This window comes from Monodon monoceros, unplaced genomic scaffold (assembly GCF_005190385.1).
Source record: "Monodon monoceros isolate NGI ecotype Baffin Bay Population unplaced genomic scaffold, NGI_Narwhal_1 Super_Scaffold_9, whole genome shotgun sequence".
NCBI classification, from domain to species: domain Eukaryota; kingdom Metazoa; phylum Chordata; class Mammalia; order Artiodactyla; family Monodontidae; genus Monodon; species Monodon monoceros.
The window spans coordinates 51,697,421-51,718,857 of record NW_021703786.1 but is presented as its reverse complement, the minus strand read 5'-3'; the positions used below and the strand labels follow the sequence as shown (position 1 = coordinate 51,718,857).

General features: G+C 46.8%; 1 protein-coding gene across 1 annotated transcript in view; it reads left to right on the top strand.

The window, feature by feature from the left end:
* The first annotated feature begins 2,011 nt into the window (after nucleotides 1–2,011).
* Nucleotides 2,012–21,437, top strand: part of ABR (ABR activator of RhoGEF and GTPase) — a 180,332-nt gene continuing 160,906 nt past the window's right edge. The window contains exon 1 of the mRNA XM_029212798.1: nucleotides 2,012–3,349. Coding sequence (XP_029068631.1) covers nucleotides 2,314–3,349 — 1,036 coding nt within the window. The 5' untranslated portion in view covers nucleotides 2,012–2,313. The remainder of the gene's footprint in view (nucleotides 3,350–21,437) is intronic.

Sequence of the window (21,437 nt, the reverse complement as noted above, 5' to 3'; positions counted from 1 at the left end):
GCAGCGAAGCAGGAACTGCAAGGTGAGGATTCGGTCATCTGCCTGTTCATTCATTCATTCATTCATTTCATTCAACAATTATCAGCTATCTGTCAGTCACACTCTCCAAGAAGCAGCAAGAATAGAATACTGGAAAAGATACAATCCCTGACCTTGAGAGCAGCTATGAGAAAGGGAAACAAAAGATGTCACTAATAATTGCCATAAAGTGGAACAAGGGCAAAGATAAAGACACGTACACGATGGAGTGTGACACAAAGAGGAGGGAGAGGGGCCGGAAAAGTTTTCTCATAGGTGGAGCTGGGCCTTAAAGGAGGGTTGGAGTCCCCCAGGCAGCAGGGAGCTGGTAAGGCTAAAGCCTAGGAGAAAGGCAGAGAGGTGGGCAGGGACCAAATGTGGGAGGACCTCCTTTGTCAGTGGAGTCTGGACTCCATCCTGGAGGTGTGCGTTATGAGGAGCCGCTGGAGGGTTTTGTTTGTTTGAAGATTTTGTTTTGTTTTGTTTTTTGATGTGGACCATCTTTAACGTCTCCATTGAACTTGCCACAATACTGCTTCTGCTCTATGTTTTTGGTTTTTTTTTTTTTTTTGGCCGCGAGGCATGTGGGATCCCAGCCCCCCCACCAGGGATCGAACCCGCACCCCCTGCATCGGAAGGCGAAGCCCCAAACACTGGACCGCCAGGGAAGTCCCTGCCACCGGAGGGTTTTGAACAGAAGCATGATACTATCTCATTTGTGGTTAAGAAATACTTTCTGGTATCTTTCCAATATCCAGCCTTGAGGGATAGGCTGAAAGGGATTGGAAGGTGGGAGAGGGATGGCCTGTTCACATGGTTCAAGTGAGCGGCTAGTGGCAGGGATCTGGAGAGAAGAGGTCGCTGAGTTTAGCTCCAGTCCCCAAAGGGCATTGTGGCCAGGAAGAATTTCCAGCTGCCAAGTCACTTAGTCTCTTACAGGATCAATTTCCAACATCCTTAAAACGAAGAAAATGTGAATCACCGACGAGGTCCCCCCTGAGGAGAGCGCGAGACAGTTTATCAGGCCCTCTCTCTGCAGACAGTGGGACCTCACTGAAGACCCTAGAAAAGTGGTGCAGCCAGGTGTGAAGAGGAGGCGAGGCGGGAGCCCTCCATCCGCCCCACCCGGAGTGTCAGGCCAGGCGCCGGTACCCAGCTCCTCCCCAGGGGAATTGTTGAGGCCACAAAGAGGAAGCAGAGTGGAGGGTCCTCTTAGACGCCCAGGTGTCTAAGGCCCCTGCCAGTCATGGTTTGATTCCATCACACCAAGTCACGTGGGAGGATCCTCAGCTTTGAAGTCACAGGGGCCTCTAAGCAGAGCCACTTGGAGCTGTCACCCTTGCCTGTTTCTCACCCGAAAAGCTCTAGTGAGCAGTGGAGAGAAAGCTTTAAAGGGTCTCAAAAAAAAAAAAAAAAAAAAACCCACACACAAACAAACCAAAAAAACAAACAAAACAAAACAGGTTTATCCCCAGCTTTGGATTAAGCAGCTCCGTGATTTTGGACAAGTTAGTTCAAGGCGCTCCATAAATCCCAGCGGAGGACAACCCCGCCGGTCAGCCCTTCAGCACCTGCCCTCGCCGCCGCGCCACATCGCCTTTCCCCCACCTTTTCCTTCTCGGCCCCAGGCGCCGCCCGGACCCTGGACAGGCGAGGCTGTGGAGGGCCAGGCGAGCGGAGGTTGGCTGCGGCCCAGGGCGACCCTGCGCCCTCCCTCCCCGCCGCTCCCGCCTCCCCGGCCGCGCGGCCCCGCGTTCGGCTGCACTGCGCCGGCGGCGACGGGAGCGGCGCAGCCCGACAGGCCAGGAAGGTGCGAGCCGGGCCTACGGCGGCCAGCTTCGAGTATCGTCGGCGCCTCTGGAGTGGGCAGCACCGCAGGCCCGCCGTGCCAGGCCCTCTCGCAGCCTCTCGGCCGCCGGCGCAACCCAGAGCTCGCCCGCGAGGCTCCGCCCCCGCCGCGGCTCTCCAGACACCGGAGCCCGCGGCGCTCAGGGCAAGGCGCGGGGACTGCAGATCGCCGGCTCAGCGCGTCCTGCCCGGGGCGGGCCCTGGGCGCCCAGGCGCCCGCCTCCGCCGCCGCCGGTGGCCGCTGACGTCAGGGAGGCGAAACCCAGAAGAAGAAGAAGAAGAAAAACGGCACGAGGGCGGAAGGGGAAAAACTTTATTTTTTTCTTATTCTCTTCTGGGACTGAAGTGAAGGGCAGGCCACTGCGCCAGCGCGGAGAAAGCCGAGCGCGACACCAACCCGCTGCGCGCGGAGGAGCTGGGCACCGGAGGCCCGAAGGGGCTCCCGGCATGTGGGACCCCCAGGACTTTGAGCGCCACTGGCAGGCCGAGTTCCCTGGGGAGGAGGCGCCTGTCATGCGGCTGGACTCGGTGCTGGACATGGAGCGCGAGCTGGAGCGCAGCAAACTCAACCTGAAGTGGCTGCAACAGGTGCTGGCTGAGGAAAAGTTCAAAGTCGGCTACCTGCAGGCGGCCCTGGAGAAGCGGGACCTCGGCTGCGGGCGCCTGGAGGGCGGAGACGGGGACAGCAGGGGGGCCTCGGCTGAGGAGCCGGCCGGGCCGGAGCGGGGGCCGGCGCCGCTCGAGGAGGAGGGCGCAGCGGGCGGCGGCGGAGACGCCCCGGGCCCGTCGGTCCCCTCCACGGAGGTGGCCGCGAAGGCCGAGAGTCCCCCCTACCTGTGCCAGGACCTTCCCACCTGGCCCAGGGCGGCGGGGGCTGGGGGCGCTGTTCGCAGCTTGACCGCCGCCATCCACCAGCAGCTACTGCAGCCTCGCCTCCTCTTAAGGCCGCGGGAGGACTGCGCGCCCCCCGGCCACGATGGCACAGTTCCCAGCGCCCCGGGAGAGGAGCGGTCCGCCCGGACCCGCGCGGGGCGGGGCTCGGAGGATGACGAGCTGGACGCCTCGGGCGCGGACGATGGGGGCGACAGCAGTGACCACGACTTCGAGATGGTGGATTTGAACGAGAAACTCACCCCCAGCCAGTTGCTCGTGACCCCTTGCCGGCCCGGGACCTGCGATGAGGCGGAAAAGCCAGCGCGGGTGTACAGTTCCCATCGCTGGAGGCACCTGATCCTCGGGAGCCGGCGGCAGCCGCGCGGGAGCCGCGACTTGGAGCAGTTAGAGGCAGAGGTCAAGGACGGGCGGGGCTCGCCCCCGGCGGCAGAGGAGCTCCCTCAGCGTAGGGCTCGCGAGCCCCTCCCCCCGTGGCGGCGCAAGAGGTTCCTGGGGCTGCCCGAGCGGGACTCGCCCAGTCACAGCTCGCCCGACAGGGGCAGTGACTGCAGCCACAACAGCTCCGACCACGAGGATGGCTCCTTTGCAGGTAGGCGCACCCCTCTAGATCCCCGCCTCTTGTATCCTGGGCCTCGCCTGCTGGCCGCTTCCCCACCCCTCCCTGGCACACCTCGCTGGTTCTGTTTAACCTCAGGCGCCTGGGCAGAAGGGACATAAAATTTACCTGTTTACCTTGAAGGCACTTGTGGAACTTAAAAAAAAAAAAGAGGGTGCAAAGTGATTTCGGCTTGGGCAAGTTTAAGAAAATAAGCATTATGGCGATGGTAGGGGATGAGGGGATGATGCATGGCGCTCGACCAGACCAAGGGAGGAATCTTTCACTTCAGACCTCAGCCTTTCTTCTGTATTGCAACATCACCGCCCTCCCCGCCCCCCACCCCAACTCATCCTCTGCAAGTCGGTGAGATTCCCTTGCGCCACCCACACTGATAGTATCCTTCTCTGCACTAACTTCAGTGGTTCCCATTTCCTCCAGATTCCTTGATGTGGAAGTCTAAATCTTCCACTTAATGTTCTGAACTTATCGCTCATCTTCTCCAGCCTGTACCTTGTGTTCTGGCCAAAATGAAAGAACCCCCACTGTGGGAAAGGTACATAATAATCCTCACCACCCGCTTCCTTTGCTGACTGTCCCCTTCCTAGGAGGCACCACCTGATCTGTCAGCTTCCTAGGCGCCTAGGAGCCTGAGTGGGAAGGGGAGGGCTTGGAATCATAGAGTTTTTGAGCTGGCCTAGTGCCCAGAGATCATGTCTAGAGCAGTGCCTTCATTTGATAAAGGAGGAAACTGAAGCCCAGAAGGATTAAGTGCTTGTTGGAGTGAGCTGGGACCTCCACTTGGCACTCCTGTCATTTTCTTGCTTCTCCTCATATCTGCCCTCTCTTCTGAGGACAGGACCCGGTCTTAGCCATGTTGTGGTGGAATCCCCTTTCGGTGGTCAGCACAGTGCCTTGCATACAGTAAGTGCTCAATAAATACTTATAAGTGGATGATTACATTGAATTTTAATTTTATTTAATTTATTTATTTTTGGCTGTGTTGCATCTGCGTTGCTGCGCGCAGGCTTTCTTTTTAGTTGCGGCGAGCGGGGGCTACTCTTCGTTGTGGTGTGCTGGCTTCTCATTGCAGTGGCTTCTCTTGTTGGGGAGCACAGGCTCTAGACGCGCAGGCTTCAGTAGTTGTGGCGCATGGGCTTAGTTGCTCCGCAGCATGTGGGATCTTCCCGGACCAGGGATCGAACCGGTGTCCCCTGCATTGGCAAGCAGATTCTTACCCACTGTACCACCAGGGAAGCCCGACTGCATTGAATTGAATGTGTCTTCCAGCCACCCAGCTCCCCATAGGTCGGGAGTGGGAAAAGGGCTAAGGAGGAAAGGACAGATAAGGGTGTGGGCTGTCCTGTGACTGATCCTTTGCTGCCCCAGGGACTGTCACGGTCTCCTCAGCCGTAGGGAAAGCATAAATTGTCATCTGATTGGGTCAAGCTGTGACCAGGAACTTAAGATGCCTTCCTGCTCAGTGAAAGAGGAAAAAAAAGAAATCACTGATGCTGGGATTCTTCCAAAATCTCCATTATTAGATCTTATCTAGGTGAGCTTGCATTTGAATGAAAAAAACTGTCCGCTTTGCTAAAAGCGCATTTGGAATGGCCATCAAGTCGTCTGTTGTGATCAATTACACTTCCTCATTAGCAGAGACTGACTGCTTTTCCCATAGGTAATGCTTTTGCTGCCCATGCTAGTAACATTTTTATGTGCCCCTTTAACTTGGAGTCTGAAGATTTCACTCTAGTGCCAAGTTCCAAATGCGCTCAGTGGAGGTTACCCAAGTGGCCCAGAGCTGCTTTATTATTTTTTTAATTAATTAATTAATTTATTTTTGGTCGCGTTGTGTCTTTGTTGCTGTACGTGGGCTTTCTCTAGTTGTGGCGAGCGGGGGCTGCTCTTCGTTGCGGTGCGCGGGCTTCTCATTGCAGTGGCTTCTCTTGTTGCGGAGAACGGCTCTAGGTGTGCGGGCTTCAGCCGTTGTGGCTTGCGGGCTCTAGAGCGCAAGGCTCAGTAGTTGTGGCACACGGGCTTAGTTGCTCCGCAGCATGTGGGATCTTCCTGGACCAGGGCTCGAACCTGTGTCCCCTGCATTGGCAGGCGGATTCTTAACCACTGTGCCACCAGGGAAGTCCCCCAGAGTTGCTTTAGAGCTGGCCCCAATCCCGTCTTCCCCCCAGACCCACTTCAATCACCCTGCCAGCTGTGCTCGATGCACTGGATTTTCCCCGGGGAGTGATTTTTATTTTTGTGCTCTGTCTCCTCTATCCTTAATGGCACTCTAGCACATAGAGCACCTTGATTCAGATTAGGAACTACCATTCCCTCTGGCCTAACAGTTTACAAGAGGTGCTCCCTCTGGGTGGACCAGTGATAAAAAGATTTTCCTTCCTCTGACTTAAGACTCCAGCCAGGGCATATGTCTGGCGCTTGTGGCATTGGCTCACAGTGCCTGGGCTGTTTTTTAGGCCCCATTCCAGGACCCCCTCTGCAGGGCAGGCTTGTGTAGGGAGCCCCTGGAAAGCTGCATGTGGGAGCCCTGCCTCCTGTCTCCCAAACGTCCCCAGTGAGGAAGCGAATGGGGTGGACATGTGTATGCATACATGCATGTAGCACATCCATGCATGCCTATACATGTGCACGTAGTCACATACAAGTGTGCACGTGTGCACAATCTAGGAGGAAGAGCCTCCAGACATATAGGAGGCACTGGAGTGGAGAGATTAGGGGCCAAGGTTTTCCCGCTGTGGGTGACAGCCCACTGAAATCAGCATAGTGGGGAGTGAACACATCGTGAGGCCTTCTCTGGCCACCTTGGCCTTCCCTGCTTTACTTTTCTCCATAGCACTCACCAAATTACCACCTTAGATGCTACAATTTTGCACGTGGATCTTATTCACTCTCTCTGGTAAAATGCAAGCTCCAAGAGGGCAAGGATTTTTATCTCTTTCATCCACTGACTTAGCCCCAAAGCCTAGAACGGTGTCTAACACATAATAGGTGTTCCATAAATATTTGTTGAATGATATATATTTTTTAATGGAATAGAATAGAAAACACCAGAGTGCATTGCACATGGTAATGGTGAGTAATATTCTGTTTTAAAACTTTGTTTCAGTTCTATATAACTGTGTGAGTGTATACTGGGTCCTGATGTAGAATGTATTTCATGCCGTGGGTTGGGCCAAAAGGTTTGAAAATGCTGATAAAGACCGTGGGCTCTGAAGCCAGACTGCTTGTGTGACCTTGGGAGAAGTTATTTGAATTTTCTGTGTTTCAGTTTTCTCATCTGCAAAATGGGACTAATAAATACAGGTTACATCATACCATTGATATGAAGAGTAAATGGAATATTATTTCTAAAGGACTTTGAACAGGCCCTGGCACATAGTATGCACCCATAGTATTAACTAACTACAGCTGTGGGTCATTTTCTTTGAGTTAATGCTTCAAAGCTTCCCACTCCCAGATCATTCTGGATCACAGATGGTTCAGTTTTCTTTTCTTTGCTTTTTTTATTGGGGTATAGTTGTTTTACAATGTTGTGTTAGTTTCTACTGTACAGCGAAGTGGAGTTCCCTGTGCTATACAGCAGGTTCTCATTAGTTATCTATTTTATACATATTAGTGTATGTATGTTAAATCCAATCTCCCAATTCATCCCGCCCCCCCTTTCCCCCCTTGGTGTCCATATGTTTGTTCTTTGTGTCTGTGTCTCTATTTCTGCCTTGCAAACAAGTTCATCTGTACCATTTTTCTAGATTCCACATATATGAGTTAATATATGATATTTGTTTTTCTCTTTCTGACTTCCCTCTGTATGACAGTCTCTAGGTCCATCCACATCTCTACAAATGACCCCATTTCGTTCCCTTTTATGGCTAAGATTCCATTGTATATATGTACCACAACAGATGGTTTGGTTTTCTATGATGCACGTGTTTTTTCTAGCAAGGCTCTGGCTCTTTCTAGAACCTTCCAGGAGCAGGGCAGGACCCAGGGCAGAGTGGTAATCTTGGCTCATGAGGCTCTCTTGCTGGATTGGCCCTCAAATTGTTTCTCCCTCTCCACCAGCAATCAGGCCCATTATCTCTACTCAGAGAACCTCACCTGATGGGGTTTTATTGCACAATTCAGGCTTTGCCTTCCTCTCAGCGTTTGGAGGAGAGCATGTGAGGCCTCACATAATAAAGGCCCAAAGGCAGAGGTTCTTCCCTCCTTGGAAAAGGCCCGTTTTCTCTTAGCTAAGGGACAGATCCCCATACCAGGACACACTTGCGTTTGTTCTACACGTAGTAGGCACATCAGGGTTTAAGTCAGTTAGAATGCCAGTTCTTTTAGTATCTTCCCTTTAGCACCTTGCAGCCTTGGTTGGTACCAAGAAAGACTAGGCCACGTTGGCATGGATGCGGGTGGTAATGTGAATGGGGTGGGGTGGGGGCCGCAGAGCTAGAATCAGCCGTGTTGGGTCATGTGTGCTTTGAAGACAGACTTGTGTGTGTGCCCAGGCTCTGCCCCGCAGCAGGTGTGAGGCCATGGACAAGCCACTGGCCTTTTTGCACCTCAGTCTCTATTAATAGAAATAACAAAAGTAGCTAATCTTCCTGGGGGCTTACTTTGTGCCCACTCCTGTTCTAAGCACTTTACACATATTAACTCATTTATACCACACAACAGCTTCATAAGACAGGCACTATTATTATTTCCATTTTACATATGATAAGCATGAGACTCAGAGAGCTTAAATAACCCTGCCCAAGGTTACCCAGCTTGTAAGTGGCACTTGGGATTTGAATCTAGGCAGTCTGACTCCCAAGTCCGTGCTTTTAAACAGCAAACTATACTGCCTCAAACAATAGCACCTACTTCCCAGGGTAGTTATGAAAATTACCTAAAATAAAATACTTAAAGAGTTTACTTTTTTCACACAGTGACCATTAAGTGCATATGTGTGTATGTGTGATGTGTATGCATTATTATTATTTTCTTTATCACTAAAGCACCCAGCAGACCCCAGTTCATCTGCTGCTGAGGTGAACCGTGAGGGCTGCCACCTGCCCGTGGGGCTCCTGCGTGGACTTGGCCTCACAGGTGAGCAGACCACCTGCTGGATTTTAGATCTCCCCTCCTCAGCTGGGAGCTCTTGGGCAGACACAACTGCACACCCGCATGTGGAGGTCTTGGTATTTTTGCTTCATGTTGGCATGCTTCTGTGCCAACCCTGCCAAAGAGGTTGGGTAACATGTCCTTCTAGGAGTTTACATACCCCTCCTGTAGCCTGTGGCATCCCCTTTGCCACACGTGGACCAAAGTGCGCTCGTCCAGCTAAAGCCCAAGTCAGGCATCCTTTTGACGGGCAGCAGCTATTCATCTGGTATCCTGATGTAGTTCAGATGACAAAGTAAATATCATTAATATTTTAACTTGGTAGCATTTTCTCCTTGCATTAAACTTTGCTTAGTGGAGGATGAACAGTCATTTTTGCCAGCCCTTGGAAATCCTTCATTCATTCACTTGTCCATTCCACTCGACAAGGATTTATGCAGGTCTTACTTTGTGCCAGGTCTGTGTTAAGGGTCAAGATGGCAAAAGTCGGTGACCTGCCCTCAAGGTTCTCACTGGCTTTTTTGCTTCCGGGGTAGAAACCAAAGGTTTTTAGATAAACAGCTTTCCAGCAGGTAACTTGTTAAATCCTGAAATGAGTGACTAAGTAAGGACTGCCATTTAGAACCTCAGTGACAGAAGAAGAAATGATCTTAGATTTGGTCTAAGGATCTTCCTGGCCCTCTCCAGACAGATGAGGACCCTGGAGCCCTAAAAGTAACCTCAGGGTCACATGCTCATGACCCTTAAGGCAGGGTCTAGGAGCCAGACCTAGGCTCTTTCCATTGCATCCTATGGCCTTTTTTTTCTTGGAATTTTAAGCAGAGAAAACTTAAGATGTGAGTCCTATCAAACAGCAGTCCCCAACCTTTTTGGCACCAGCGACTGTTTTCATGGAAGACGATTCTTCCAAGGACCAGGGCGGGGGGATGCTTTCGGAATGATTCAAGCGCATTACATTTATCATGCACTTTATTTCTATTATTATTACATCAGCTCTACCTCAGATCATCAGGCATTAGATCCCGGGAGTTGGGGACCCCTGCTGTTAAAATCTTAGTAACAGGAGCAGCAGACTGTCTCATTTAGCCTCATTTAGTGGGTGGAAGTTATTTGTCCCACTCTATAGGTGAATATACCGAGGCTGGGAGAGGTGAGGACGTTTACCCAGCATCAAACAGCTCGTGGTGGAGTCAGCATTGGAACTTGGGTCAGGCTTACAAAGCTGACACTCTTTAACTTCCAGCATGTAAGGCTGTCCTGGACCAGCTGTAGAATTCCAGATTTCTCTACTACTTGGGAGGCCCTGGCATCGGATTCTCCCAGGCTGCCAATGGAGACTTTTTAATCTTCATGGGAAATGCATTTCCTACTAGGCACTCATGTTACCTAGTTCATTTGGAACCTGATGGGTTTTTTTCCCCTTCCCATTAGTGACTAATGAGATTTTTGCTCCAGGAAGAATTCCTTGTGTTCATTGGATGTGTCTGAATATCTTAAGCCAAAGTACGGAATTTTCAGCCTTAGCTGTGAGGGAGTAATTTTTTTCCTATTCCCTGTTGTGGAGAGATATTAAAAAACTACTTGAGACACGCGAGCTGGTGGTTGGCTACGATTCATCTGTAGCCAGAGCTGACATGGCCTCACTGCTTGGTTCTTTAATGCGTGCTCCCCCCCCCCCCCCGCCCACCTTAGCAACATCTACACCTTGTGAACATCATTCGGCCAGGGGGTGTGGGTGGGTTTGTTAACAATGTCTTCCTCCTCTACAAGAGGTAAATGTAACCAAGCCTGAAAACTTTTCTATTCCTCTCATCTGTTTTTCTTCTGGTGAAGAGACTATTCACAAAGCAATTGGCCCTGTGTTTGATTCTGAATCTTTGTGTGTGTTTTTTTTTATAGATTTTGTTTATTTATTTATTTTTGGCTGTGTTGGGTCATCGCTGCTGCGCGCGGGCTCTCTCTAGTTGCGGCGAGTGAGGGCTGCTCTTCGTTGTGGTGCGCGGGCTTCTCATTGCAGTGGCTTCTCTTGTTGTGGGGCACAGGCTCTAGGCTTGCGGGCTTCAGTAGTTGTGGCACACAGGCTTCAGTAGTTGTGGCTCGTGGGCTCTAGAGCGCAGACTCAGTAGTTATGGCGCGTGGGCTTAGTTGCTCTGTGGCACGTGGGATCTTCCCGAACCAGGGCTCCAACCCGTGTCCCCTGCATTGGCAGGCGGATTCTTAACCACTGTGCCACCAGGGAAGCCCTCTTTGTGTTTTAAGTCAGGATCTTCATACCTTTTCTTCTTTTTTCTTTTTTTTTGGCTGTGTTGGGTCTTCATTGCTGTGCGCAGGCTTTCTCTAGTTGCAGCAAGCCGGGGCTACTCTTCGTGGCAGCGCGCAGGCTTCTCATTGCGGTGGCTGCTCTTGCTGCGGAGCACGGGCTCTAGGCGCACGGGCTTCAGTAGTTGCAGCACGCGGGCTCAGTAGTTGTGGCTCGCGGGCTCTAGAGTACAGGCTCAGCAGTTGTGATGCACGGGCTTAGTTGCTTTGCCTCATGTGGGATCTTCCTGGACCAGGGATCGAACCCATGTCCCCTGCATTGGCAGGTGGATTCTTACTCACTGCACCACCAGGGAGGTCCCCCATACCTTTTCTTAGCTTTGAAAGAATGGTACAAACACTTTCTGCATCTGAAAAACGGGCTGGATGTTACCCAGCTTGCAGGGTTGTGAGGCTTACCTTGGACAAGTTACTGACTCTCTCTAAGCCCCAGTTCTGTGTCTGCCAAATAGGGGTGATAATGGTAGGACTGTGTCATAGATTTGTCGTGAAGCTTCACTGAGATAATGTGTATAGGGTGTATAGCACACAGCAGAGCACATAAGTGTTTAATAAATCTTAGATGGTGTTGTTGTTACTGTCTTCAGTCCAGGAACGTTCAGCTGGCTGAACCAGGCCACAGCTCATACTCACATTTCTTCATGGAATAAAGTCCCCAAGCCTCTTCATCTGCCTCTTTGTTTCCTTTCTTACCCTGCTCCAGCTCCAGAGATGTTTTGCTCCTTCAGAGGGAAACAAGCTTTCTTAGCCCTCTGTGGTCCCAGGTCCTTCCCCAGTCAAGCCCTGTCTCCCCTGCAAAGCCATCATCTGACTTCTCCTTATTTCCTACTCTCTACCCACTCGGCTTCGGCCACTGCTCCTTCTTGCCAGTGTCCTTTCCAGTGCTCTTTCTGGCACTTGAGATGCCCTCCCCCCTTCACTTCCCCAATTGGAAAGCCAACCCTTCCTTTAAGGCCTGGCTTTTCTGTGGAACCTTGTATTGGTTAAGATATGGGTTTGCTGCATTCGACAAAACCCAAAAAAGCAAGATAGAGGTTTACTTATCTCTCATGTAAAAGAATACTAGAGATAAGCAGTCCAGGGAGAGAATGGTGACTCTATGATCATCAGGAATTTAGGCTTCTTGTTTTTTTTTTTCTTTTTTTTTTTAAAAAAAACTTTATACTTTATACTTTATTAGAGTATAATTGCTTTACAATGGTGTGTTAGTTTCTGCTTTATAACAAAGTGAATCAGTTATACATATACATATGTCCCCATATCTCTTCCCTCTTGCATCTCCCTCCCTCCCACCCTCCCTATCCCACCCCTCTAGGTGGTCACAAAGCACCGAGCTGATCTCCCTGTGCTATGCAGCTGCTTCCCACTAGCTAACTATTTTACGTTTGGTAGTGTATATATGTCCATGCCACTCTCTCACTTTGTCGCAGCTTACCCTTCCCCCTCCTCGTATCCTCAAGTCCATTCTCTAGTAGGTCTGCATCTTTATTCCCGTCTTGCCCCTAGGTTCTTCTGGTCTTTTTTCTTTTTTTCTTTTTTTCTTTTTTTAGATTCCATATATATGTGTTAGCATATGGTATTTGTTTTTCTCTTTCTGACTTACTTCACTCTTTATGACAGACTCTAGGTCCATCCACCTCACTACAAATAACTCAGTTTTGTTCCTTTTTATGGCTGAGTAATATTCCATTGTATATATGTGCCACATCTTTATCCATTCATCTGTTGGTGGACACTTAGGTTGCTTCCATATCCTGGCTATTGTAAATAGAGCTGCAGTGAACATTTTGGTACATGACTCTTTTTGAATTGTGGTTTTCTCAGGGTATATGCCCAGTAGTGGGATTGCTGGGTCGTATGGTAGTTCTATTTTCAGTTTTTTAAGGAACCTCCATACTGTTCTCCATAGTGGCTGTATCAATTTACATTCCCACCAACAGTGCAAGAGGGTTCCCTTTTCTCCACACCCTCTCCAGCGTTTATTGTTTGTAGATTTTTTGATGATGGCCATTCTGACCTGTGTGAGATGATATCTCATTGTAGTTTTGATTTGCATTTCTCTAATGATTAATGATGTTGAGCATTCTTTCATGTGTTTGTTGGCCATCTGTATATCTTCTTTGGAGAAATGTCTTTTTTAGGTCTTCTGCCCATTTTTGAGTTGAGTTGTTTGTTTTTTTGATATTGAGCTGCATGAGTTGCTTGTATGTTTTGGAGATTAATCCTTTGTCAGTTGCTTCATTTGCAAATATTTTCTCCCATTCTGAGGGTTGTCTTTTCGTCTTGTTTATGGTTTCCTTTTCTGTGCAAAAGCTTTTAAGTTTCATTAGGTCCCATTTGTTTACTTTTGTTTTTACTTCCATTTCTCTAGGAGGTGGGTCAAAAAGGATCTTACTGTGATTTATGTCATAGATTGCTCTGCCTATGTTTTCCTCTGAGAGTTTGATGGTGTCTGGCCTTACATTTAGATCTTTAATCCATTTTGAGTTTATTTTTGTGTATGGTGTTATGGAGTGTTCTAATTTCATTCTTTTACATGTAGCTGTCCAGTTTTCCCAGCACCACTTATTGAAGAGGCTGTCTTTTCTCCACTGTATATTCTTGCCTCCTTTATCAAAGATAAGGTGACCATATGTGCATGGGTTTATCTCTGGGCTTTTTATCCTGTTCCATTGATCTATATTTCTGGTTTTGTGCCAGTACCATACTGTCTTGATTACTGTAGCTTTGTAGTATAGTCTGAAGTCAGGGAGCCTGATTCCTCCAGCTCCGTTTTTCGTTCTCAAGATTGCTTTTGCTCTTTGGGGTCTTTTGTGTTTCCATACAAATTGTGAAATTTTTTGTTCTAGTTCTGTGAAAAATGTCAGTGGTAGTTTGATAGGGATTGCATTGAATCTGTAGATTGCTTTGGGTAGTAGAGTCATTTTCACAATGTTGATTCTTCCAATCCAAGAACATGGTATATCTCTCCATCTATTTGTATCATCTTTAATTTCTTTCATCAGTGTCTTATAATTTTCTGCATACAGGTCTTTTGTCTCCTTAGGTAGGTTTATTCCTAGATATTTTATTCTTTTTGTTGTGATGGTAAATGGGAGTGTTTTGTTAATTTCACTTTCAGATTTTTCATTATTAGTGTATAGGAATGCAAGAGATTTCTGTGCATTAATTTTGTATCCTGCTACTTTACCAAATTCATTGATTAGCTCTAGTAGTTTTCTGGTAGCATCTTTAGGATTCTCTATGTATAGTATCATGTCATCTGCAAACAGTGACAGCTTTACTTCTTCTTTTCCAATTTGGATTCCTTTTATTTCTTTTTCTTCTCTGATTGCTGTGGCTAAAACTTCAGGCTTCTTTTTGCTTTTCTGTGTCAAGGTTGCCTCATGGTCCAAAGTAGCTGCTGGAAATCCAGCCATCACATTCATGTTTCAGACAAGAATTAGAAGAAAGGGAGAAAGGACATAAGAGTGAGTAGCAGCTGTTGGTCTGCCTTTTAAGGCACTTTCCTAGAAGGCTCTCATGACAATTTCTGTTTAGATCTCATTAGCCATCTCTAGCTACAAGGGTGGCTGGGAAATGTAGTATTTTATCTGGGCATATGGCCACCTCAAATAAAATAGGGGCTCTGTTACAAGGAAAAATGGAAGAATTGATATTGAGTAGGCAACTAGCAGCCTCTGGCACAAGCTTTTTCCAAGTACTCCAACCCATCTTGTGGTTCTTAGAGTGAGCCCCACATGTACACAATTGTTTTATTATTGTGCCATCTATTAATTCATTGACCCAATGAACAAATAACAACTGAACCACTGCTCTGTGCAAGGCACGATGCCTTTTATATGTTTACTGTTAAGTGTTGCTCTCAAACTAAGAGGTTAGCTGGCTCCTTGAAAGCAGGGATCAGGGCTTATGCTTCTTTTTCTCCCTCACAACGGTATCTTTCACAAGGCTGGGCGCACAGCAGGTACTTGAAAAGTACCTGGTTGATTTTCTAATAGTCGCAAAAGAGAAGCTCAGTGAAGACTTAAATTCCCTAATGTGGTACTGTGCCCAACAATTCTGGTTGTGTAAGGTTTGTTTTGGGTTCAGTCTGATTTTGAGGAACCATAGCAAGCAGAGTGGGGCCTGGGTCATCTCTAAACATCAGGGCTGTGTTGTGGCCACACGGACTTGTCCAGGTGTTGGGGTGGATTTGGCTACTTTGCAAAACTGGATTCTGTTTGGATACTAAACTAGAATGATAAGCAGAAATGTCTGCACCCGCCTGACTTTCCTTAACACCGCTCTGTCTGTGTAGCTGTTTTCACACTGCATGAATCGCTCCTGTTATTTCTGCACTGCATAGCTGCAGAGTAAATCTTCAGTTTTTCTGCAGTGAGCGTCAGCTTCTGTCCGTGTTCCTGTCTTCCCATTCGTTCCCTGCTCTTGTCTGCCTGAGATAAGACTGTCTGAAGGGAGGTTGCCTAGAACGTATGTCACCTCTTGCGGCTGAGAAAATGATTGTTTTACAATTTTTATTGGCGCTTAGGAAGAAAGGAACTAGAAGATATTTTGCTTCTACTACCTGCAAGGCACTGTGTTACATGCTTAACCTACAGGGTCACATTTAATATTCAGAACAGTCTACTGTTCTGTTCTTACTGTAAAGAGAGTAATACTATTCTCATTTTGCAAATGAGGAAACTGAGGCTCTGACCTGTTAACTAACAAGCCCAAGTTTGCTTAGGGCTAAGTGGTGGAATTATTTTTTCTCCCATTAAAATAATTAATTTTATTGAGAGATAATTCACATACCATAAAATTCACCTGTTTAAAATGGATAGGCATGGTTTTTACTATATTCACAAAGTTTTGCAGGCATTGTCACTCTCCAATTCCAGACCATTTTCATTAGGTCAAGTAGGACTGTTTCGAGCCTAGGCTTCTCCTACAACTTTGCCATTTCCTTTTCTAATTTGCCACATGCAGTGATTTAAAATAACTAGGCTGGATTTGGAGGTACATCAGGGCTTGTTTGGGTAAGATATATACATAAAAGGAGCATCGCCTCTTAAGTCTCTTTCTTCCCATTACTGCAACAGTCCTGGTGCCCCTTGGATTGCTGCAGAATGGGGCTGGCTTTAATTTCTCTGGGCCCCATCCTACCCCATTTGTGTTTCCTGAACTTGGGGCAGGGGGCAGAATATCCCAAACTTGAGGTTCCATGAGCACCCCTCATTCCTGCCCTGGGGTTGTGATTGATATGGTGAGAGGCACCCTTATTCTGACCTGTATAAGGGGGCTATTGTCTCTGTAGCCCCAGAATGTCGTAGTGCCTGACATAACGGGAGATGCTCAATAAATGTTGATGAATACCCAGAGGTTTATTCCATTACCTCTAATGTAAATCACTGCTATAACTTATTGTTCTGCCCTTAGCCTTTCTCCTGCAGCCCCAGTTATCTTCCACATTAAAGACAAAGCGATTGCTCTAGCCCCTAAATCTAATGAGATTAGACTGCAGTGATCGTACTGGCTGACTGTCCCTTTAAAAGACTTTCCCCCAAGTCCTACCTAGCAACTGCTACTTCCATGCTATTGGCCAACACTGGGTCATATTGCCCTTAGCTGCAAAGAGGGCTGGGCAATCAGGAATTTACACTCTTCAGCCTCTATAGTAAAGAGTGTTAAGGGAGAAGGGGACTGTGAATGGCTTTTGGAAAACCAGCCCAGTGTTGGCTCCACAATCCTCCCCTGAACTTGCGCATTCATTTGAGCAATTATAAAATGATTTAAAATGGTTTGCCTCTCTGTTTTCCCCACTGGATTCCAAGCCCCTAAATTGTGTGTGTTAGAGGATGACCATTTTTTAAAATTCTAGTATCCCTGCCCCTAACACCATGCTGGCATACTGTGTTTATTGAACAATAAAAGAAAAATTGTACATTTTCAAGTAAGAATTTTGGGGGATTGGGACTACCTGGGCAGACTATTGGGGTCTTTAAGCATTTAAAACCGTTTTCATTTTCTCTTCCCCTTCCTCTTCTTCTTCTTTACCTTTATCTTCATCTCTTCTTCTCCCTTCTCCTCTTTATTTTTGGACCAGTAGGATGAGACGTATTCTGGAGCTGTGATTCTCAAGGGATGTGCTGGCTTTTTCCTCCTGAAGCTATTTTCAAACATTACATGCCCCAAGGAGATTTTGATGTCTGCCCTTCTGGCTTACTACCACAATCCACCTGCCTACCAGTTGAGAATTTGCCATTTTGTGCCCCTCTTCCTGAGAGGAGTGTGCTGTTTCCTGAAGGTGGTCAATGCACAGAAAGGCCGATGTTCAAACCTGCCCAACTAGGCCCTCCCCAACTAATGAAGAACTGTGCTAGGACCATAAACTAAGCATTTTGGTTCCCCTTTGCTCTCCAGGAACATGGTAGGTAGGATTATATTCCTGGTTCCCTTGAAATTGAGTAGGACCATTTGCCTAGTTCTAACCAATGAATTTGAATGGAAGTGATTGTGCAACTTCCAGACCAGAGCATTTCATGCTGGTATGAGACCCTTCAGAGCACTTTTTTCCCTTTGCTATTGCAATGTATACTGTTCCAAATGGTGGCAGTTTTGTCAGCCTGGGTCCTAGGGGGAGGGCAATACAGAGCAGAGCTCCTATTCAACCTTCAGTGGACATGTCCTAGAGTGAGAAATAAACCATTGTTATTTGAAGCCAGTGAAATGTTTGGTGCTTTTAGTTACTGCAGCATTACCTCATTTATCTTGACTGACACAAACACCTGACTTATTTTCGTACAGAAGAATGGCTCTCTGAGCCTCAAAAATCAAAGTAATTTCCTGAAAACCTCTAAGTTCCCTTCTCACTAAGGCCAAGTGGTAACCATAGCTGTTTGTATGTGTATATGAGAGGGTAGGTCTCAAAAATGTGAAAAACAATGTTAGAAATGGCTAAACAGTTTCACCATTGTTTCATTCAGTGATTTGCTGGAGGGATTTATAAGACCCAATAGCAGATTGTACTCATGGCTAAGTTTTTTTTTTACAGAGGATACAGAGCAAACGCAAGAAAAAATATATGTATCAACAGACTCCAGAGAGGTCCAGCACAGGCTTTTGATGTCCTTCCTTGTCTTAGGCCATATTGGAATGCTCTCTCTCTAACAGCAAACACGAAGACATATATGGAATATCTTCCCCTAAGGAAGTCTGTTTCAGTCTCAAGGTTTGAGACTGTTTTTTACCATAAAGAATAGATTATACCTATGCAACTTTGTTTATTTGATTGACAGAATAAAACACACTTTAGGGGCTTCCCTGGTGGCACAGTGGTTGAGAATCTGCCTGCCAATGTAGGGAATATGGGTTCGAGCCCTGGTCTGGGAAGATCCCACATGCCACGGAGCAACTAGGCCCGTGAGCCACAACTACTGAGCCTGTGCGTCTGGAGCCTGTGCTCTGCAACAAGAGAGGCCGCGATAGTGAGAAGCCCGTGCACCGCGATGAAGAGTGGCCCCCGCTTGCCGCAACTAGAGGAAGCCCTCGCACAGAAACGAAGACCCAACACAGCCAAAAAATAAATTAATTAATTAACTAAAAAAAAAAAACAACACACGCTTTAGGATAATATTTTATCCTAGTATTTATGCAAATAAACAACCTAACCTTACACCTAAAGGAGCTAGGAAAAGAAGAACAAACAAAACGCAAAGTTAGTAGAAGGAAAGAAATAATAAAGATCAGAACAGAAATAAATGAAATCGAGAATTTAAAAAAATAGGAAAGATCAATGAAACTAAGAGCTGATTCTTTGAAGAGAAAAACAAAATTAATAAACCTTTTGCCAGACTCATCAAAGAAAAAAGAGAGAGGACCCAAATAAATAAAATCAGAAATGAAGAAAGAGAAGTTACAACCAGCACCACAGGCATACAAAGGATCATAAGAGATTACTGTGAACAATTATGTGCCAATAAAATGGAAAACCTAGAAGAAATGGATGAATTCCTAGAAATGTACAATCTCCCATGACTGAATCAGGAAGAAATACAAAATATGAACAGACCATTACCTGTGAAGAAATTGAATCGGTAAAAACAACAACTCGCAACAAGCAAAAGTCCAGAACCAGAAGATTTCACAGCTGAATTCTACCAAACATTTAAAGAATTGACATCTATCCTTATCAAACTATTCAAAAACATTGAGGAGGAAGTAACACTTCTGAACGCATTCTACAAGGCCAGCATCACCCTGATACTAAAACCAGACAAAGATACCACAAGAAAAAGAAAATTACAGGCCAGTATCACTGATGAACGTAGATGCAAAAATCCTCAACAAAATATTAACAAACTGAATTCAACAGTATATTAAAAGAATCATACACCATGATCAAGTGGGATTTATCCCAGGGATACAAGGATGGTTTAATCCCTGCAAATCAGTCAATATGATGCACCACATTAACAAATTAAAACATAAAAATTATATGATTGTCTCAGTAGATGCAGAAAAAGCTTTTGACAAAATTCAACATCCATTTATGATGGTAGTATATTAACTTCATTTGTGATGATGGAATGCCTAAATGTCTGATTGCCCAGATCTCTGAGAAATGTGATTTCCTCAGGGATTTTGCACATTTGGAATGAACGTGATACTTAGAAAAGTTGCAGGAGTACAATGCAATTTTCCAAGGTCTTTGTCTGTTGATTAGATCGGGGGTGGGGGGGGCTTCCTCACAACCTACTCACCACTTACACTGTTATTTCAAATCATAAAGAACACACTTGTAAACAAAAGTTTGAAACTATCAATCTGTGATTTGGGGATACCTGACTATAACGATATGGTTTTGCCATGCCGAGTGTTTAGTACAAGTATATATTACACACGTACTTTAATCAGTATAGTCCCATAAGACCAAGTATTATTATTCTTATTCTATAGTAATAATAAGTCTAGAAACAAGTCACTTAGCTAATAAAGAACAGGAGGCTTCCCTGGTGGCGCAGTGGTTGAGAGTCCGCCTGCCGATGCAGGGGACACGGGTTCGTGCCCCGGTCCGGGAAGATCCCACATGCCGCGGAGCGGCTGGGCCCGTGAGCCATGGGCGCTGAGCCTGCGCGTCCGGAGCCTGTGCTCCGCAACGGGAGAGGCCACAACAGTGAGAGGCCCGCGTACCGCAAAAAAAAAAAAAAAAAAAAGCAGGGCTAGGAATAGAGCCCAGCTCTTTCTGGGGCCAAAGTTACTCTACTCCACCTCACCACGAACTCTTAATTTCTCCAGGCTACGGCTCCTCATCTCTAAAATAAGGTGATTGGACTAGATGATTTTCCAGGCCTACTTTTATGAACACCAGTAAATTGGATGAGCTGGGACTCTGTACCAAGTAATGGTTAAGAGCTTGGCTTTGAATCAGAGGAATCTGGTTTGGATCCAGGCTGGAGGCTGCTTGTTATTTTGTGCCCTTAACCAAGTTACTTCACTTTTCTATAAACCTATTTCCTTTTCTGTACAACGGAGATGATTATATCTCACCTGATGTTGTAAAGACTAAATGAAATAATAGACAGAAAATATGTAGCACAGGGCCTGGCATATAATAAGCTCTGTATAAATGCAGACAGCTGCCGGTATGGTGCTCAAGAGCATACCGTCTAGGACCACATTGCTTGGGTTTGAATCCCAGCTCTGCCACTTAACTGCTATGTGACTTTAAGCTAGCTTAAATTTTTTGTGCCTCAGTTTCCTTATCTTAGACTGAGTGATAATAATATGATATCAATACCTAATTAAGTTTGTGTGAAGATTAAATAACTTGATATATAAAGCACTCAGCACCTGACACTTAGTAAACAGAGCGTGTTGACTAATTTTATTATTATCACAAACATTACTGTTGTTGGCCATTTGCATTGCTGAAATAGACAATAAGGGTGAAAAAACGGTATCTTGCTCATCTTGTTGCCTGGTCATATCCTTAATTGAAACCCGAGGCTTCTGGAAATCCTGCAGTTTGAATAATCCAAGAGCTGAAGCAGTGGAGCGTCCAATTACGGATGCCTCATGGCTGGAACCCTGGGGAGGAAGGTGAGGTCTCACCATTGTCTAGCTGAGGTTGTGGTCCTTTTAGGAAGAAAGCCCTGCTTTGTATGCAGCTGCCTTGCCTTCGGTTTGGCTGCATAATTGCGCCTTTTTGTTTTATTTTAAAGCATCTTGAGGAATTCAGAGTCCTCTCCCGCTGACAGTCAGCAGAGAAAGCCACTGAGTGTCACATCTCTAATGAGCCTTGTGGACACTCTGATGGCCCCACTGAAGCAGCCAGGCAGGGAGCGTGCAACACAGGCCTGTGCCTACATCCACAGGCTCCCTTTGAGCACAGGCCACCACGCTGGACTTCATTATGGGGCTTCCTGTGCACCCCCAGGATCTCCCATGCCTGTCCTCATTGTCTCAGAAGGACATGGCATTCTTCCTAAATGCCGGGCTTGTTGGTAACCTTTGTGGGCTGGCAGTGAGAAAACAGAAATTAATTATTCATATCAGTGGGCCTGAAGAGCTGTTGTTTGCAGAGTTGAGTCTTCTCCTGGCTACCAGACCCAGAATTCCCCAGGGCCTCTGGACAAGCAGAAGGTGGTGTGATCCTTGGAGACAG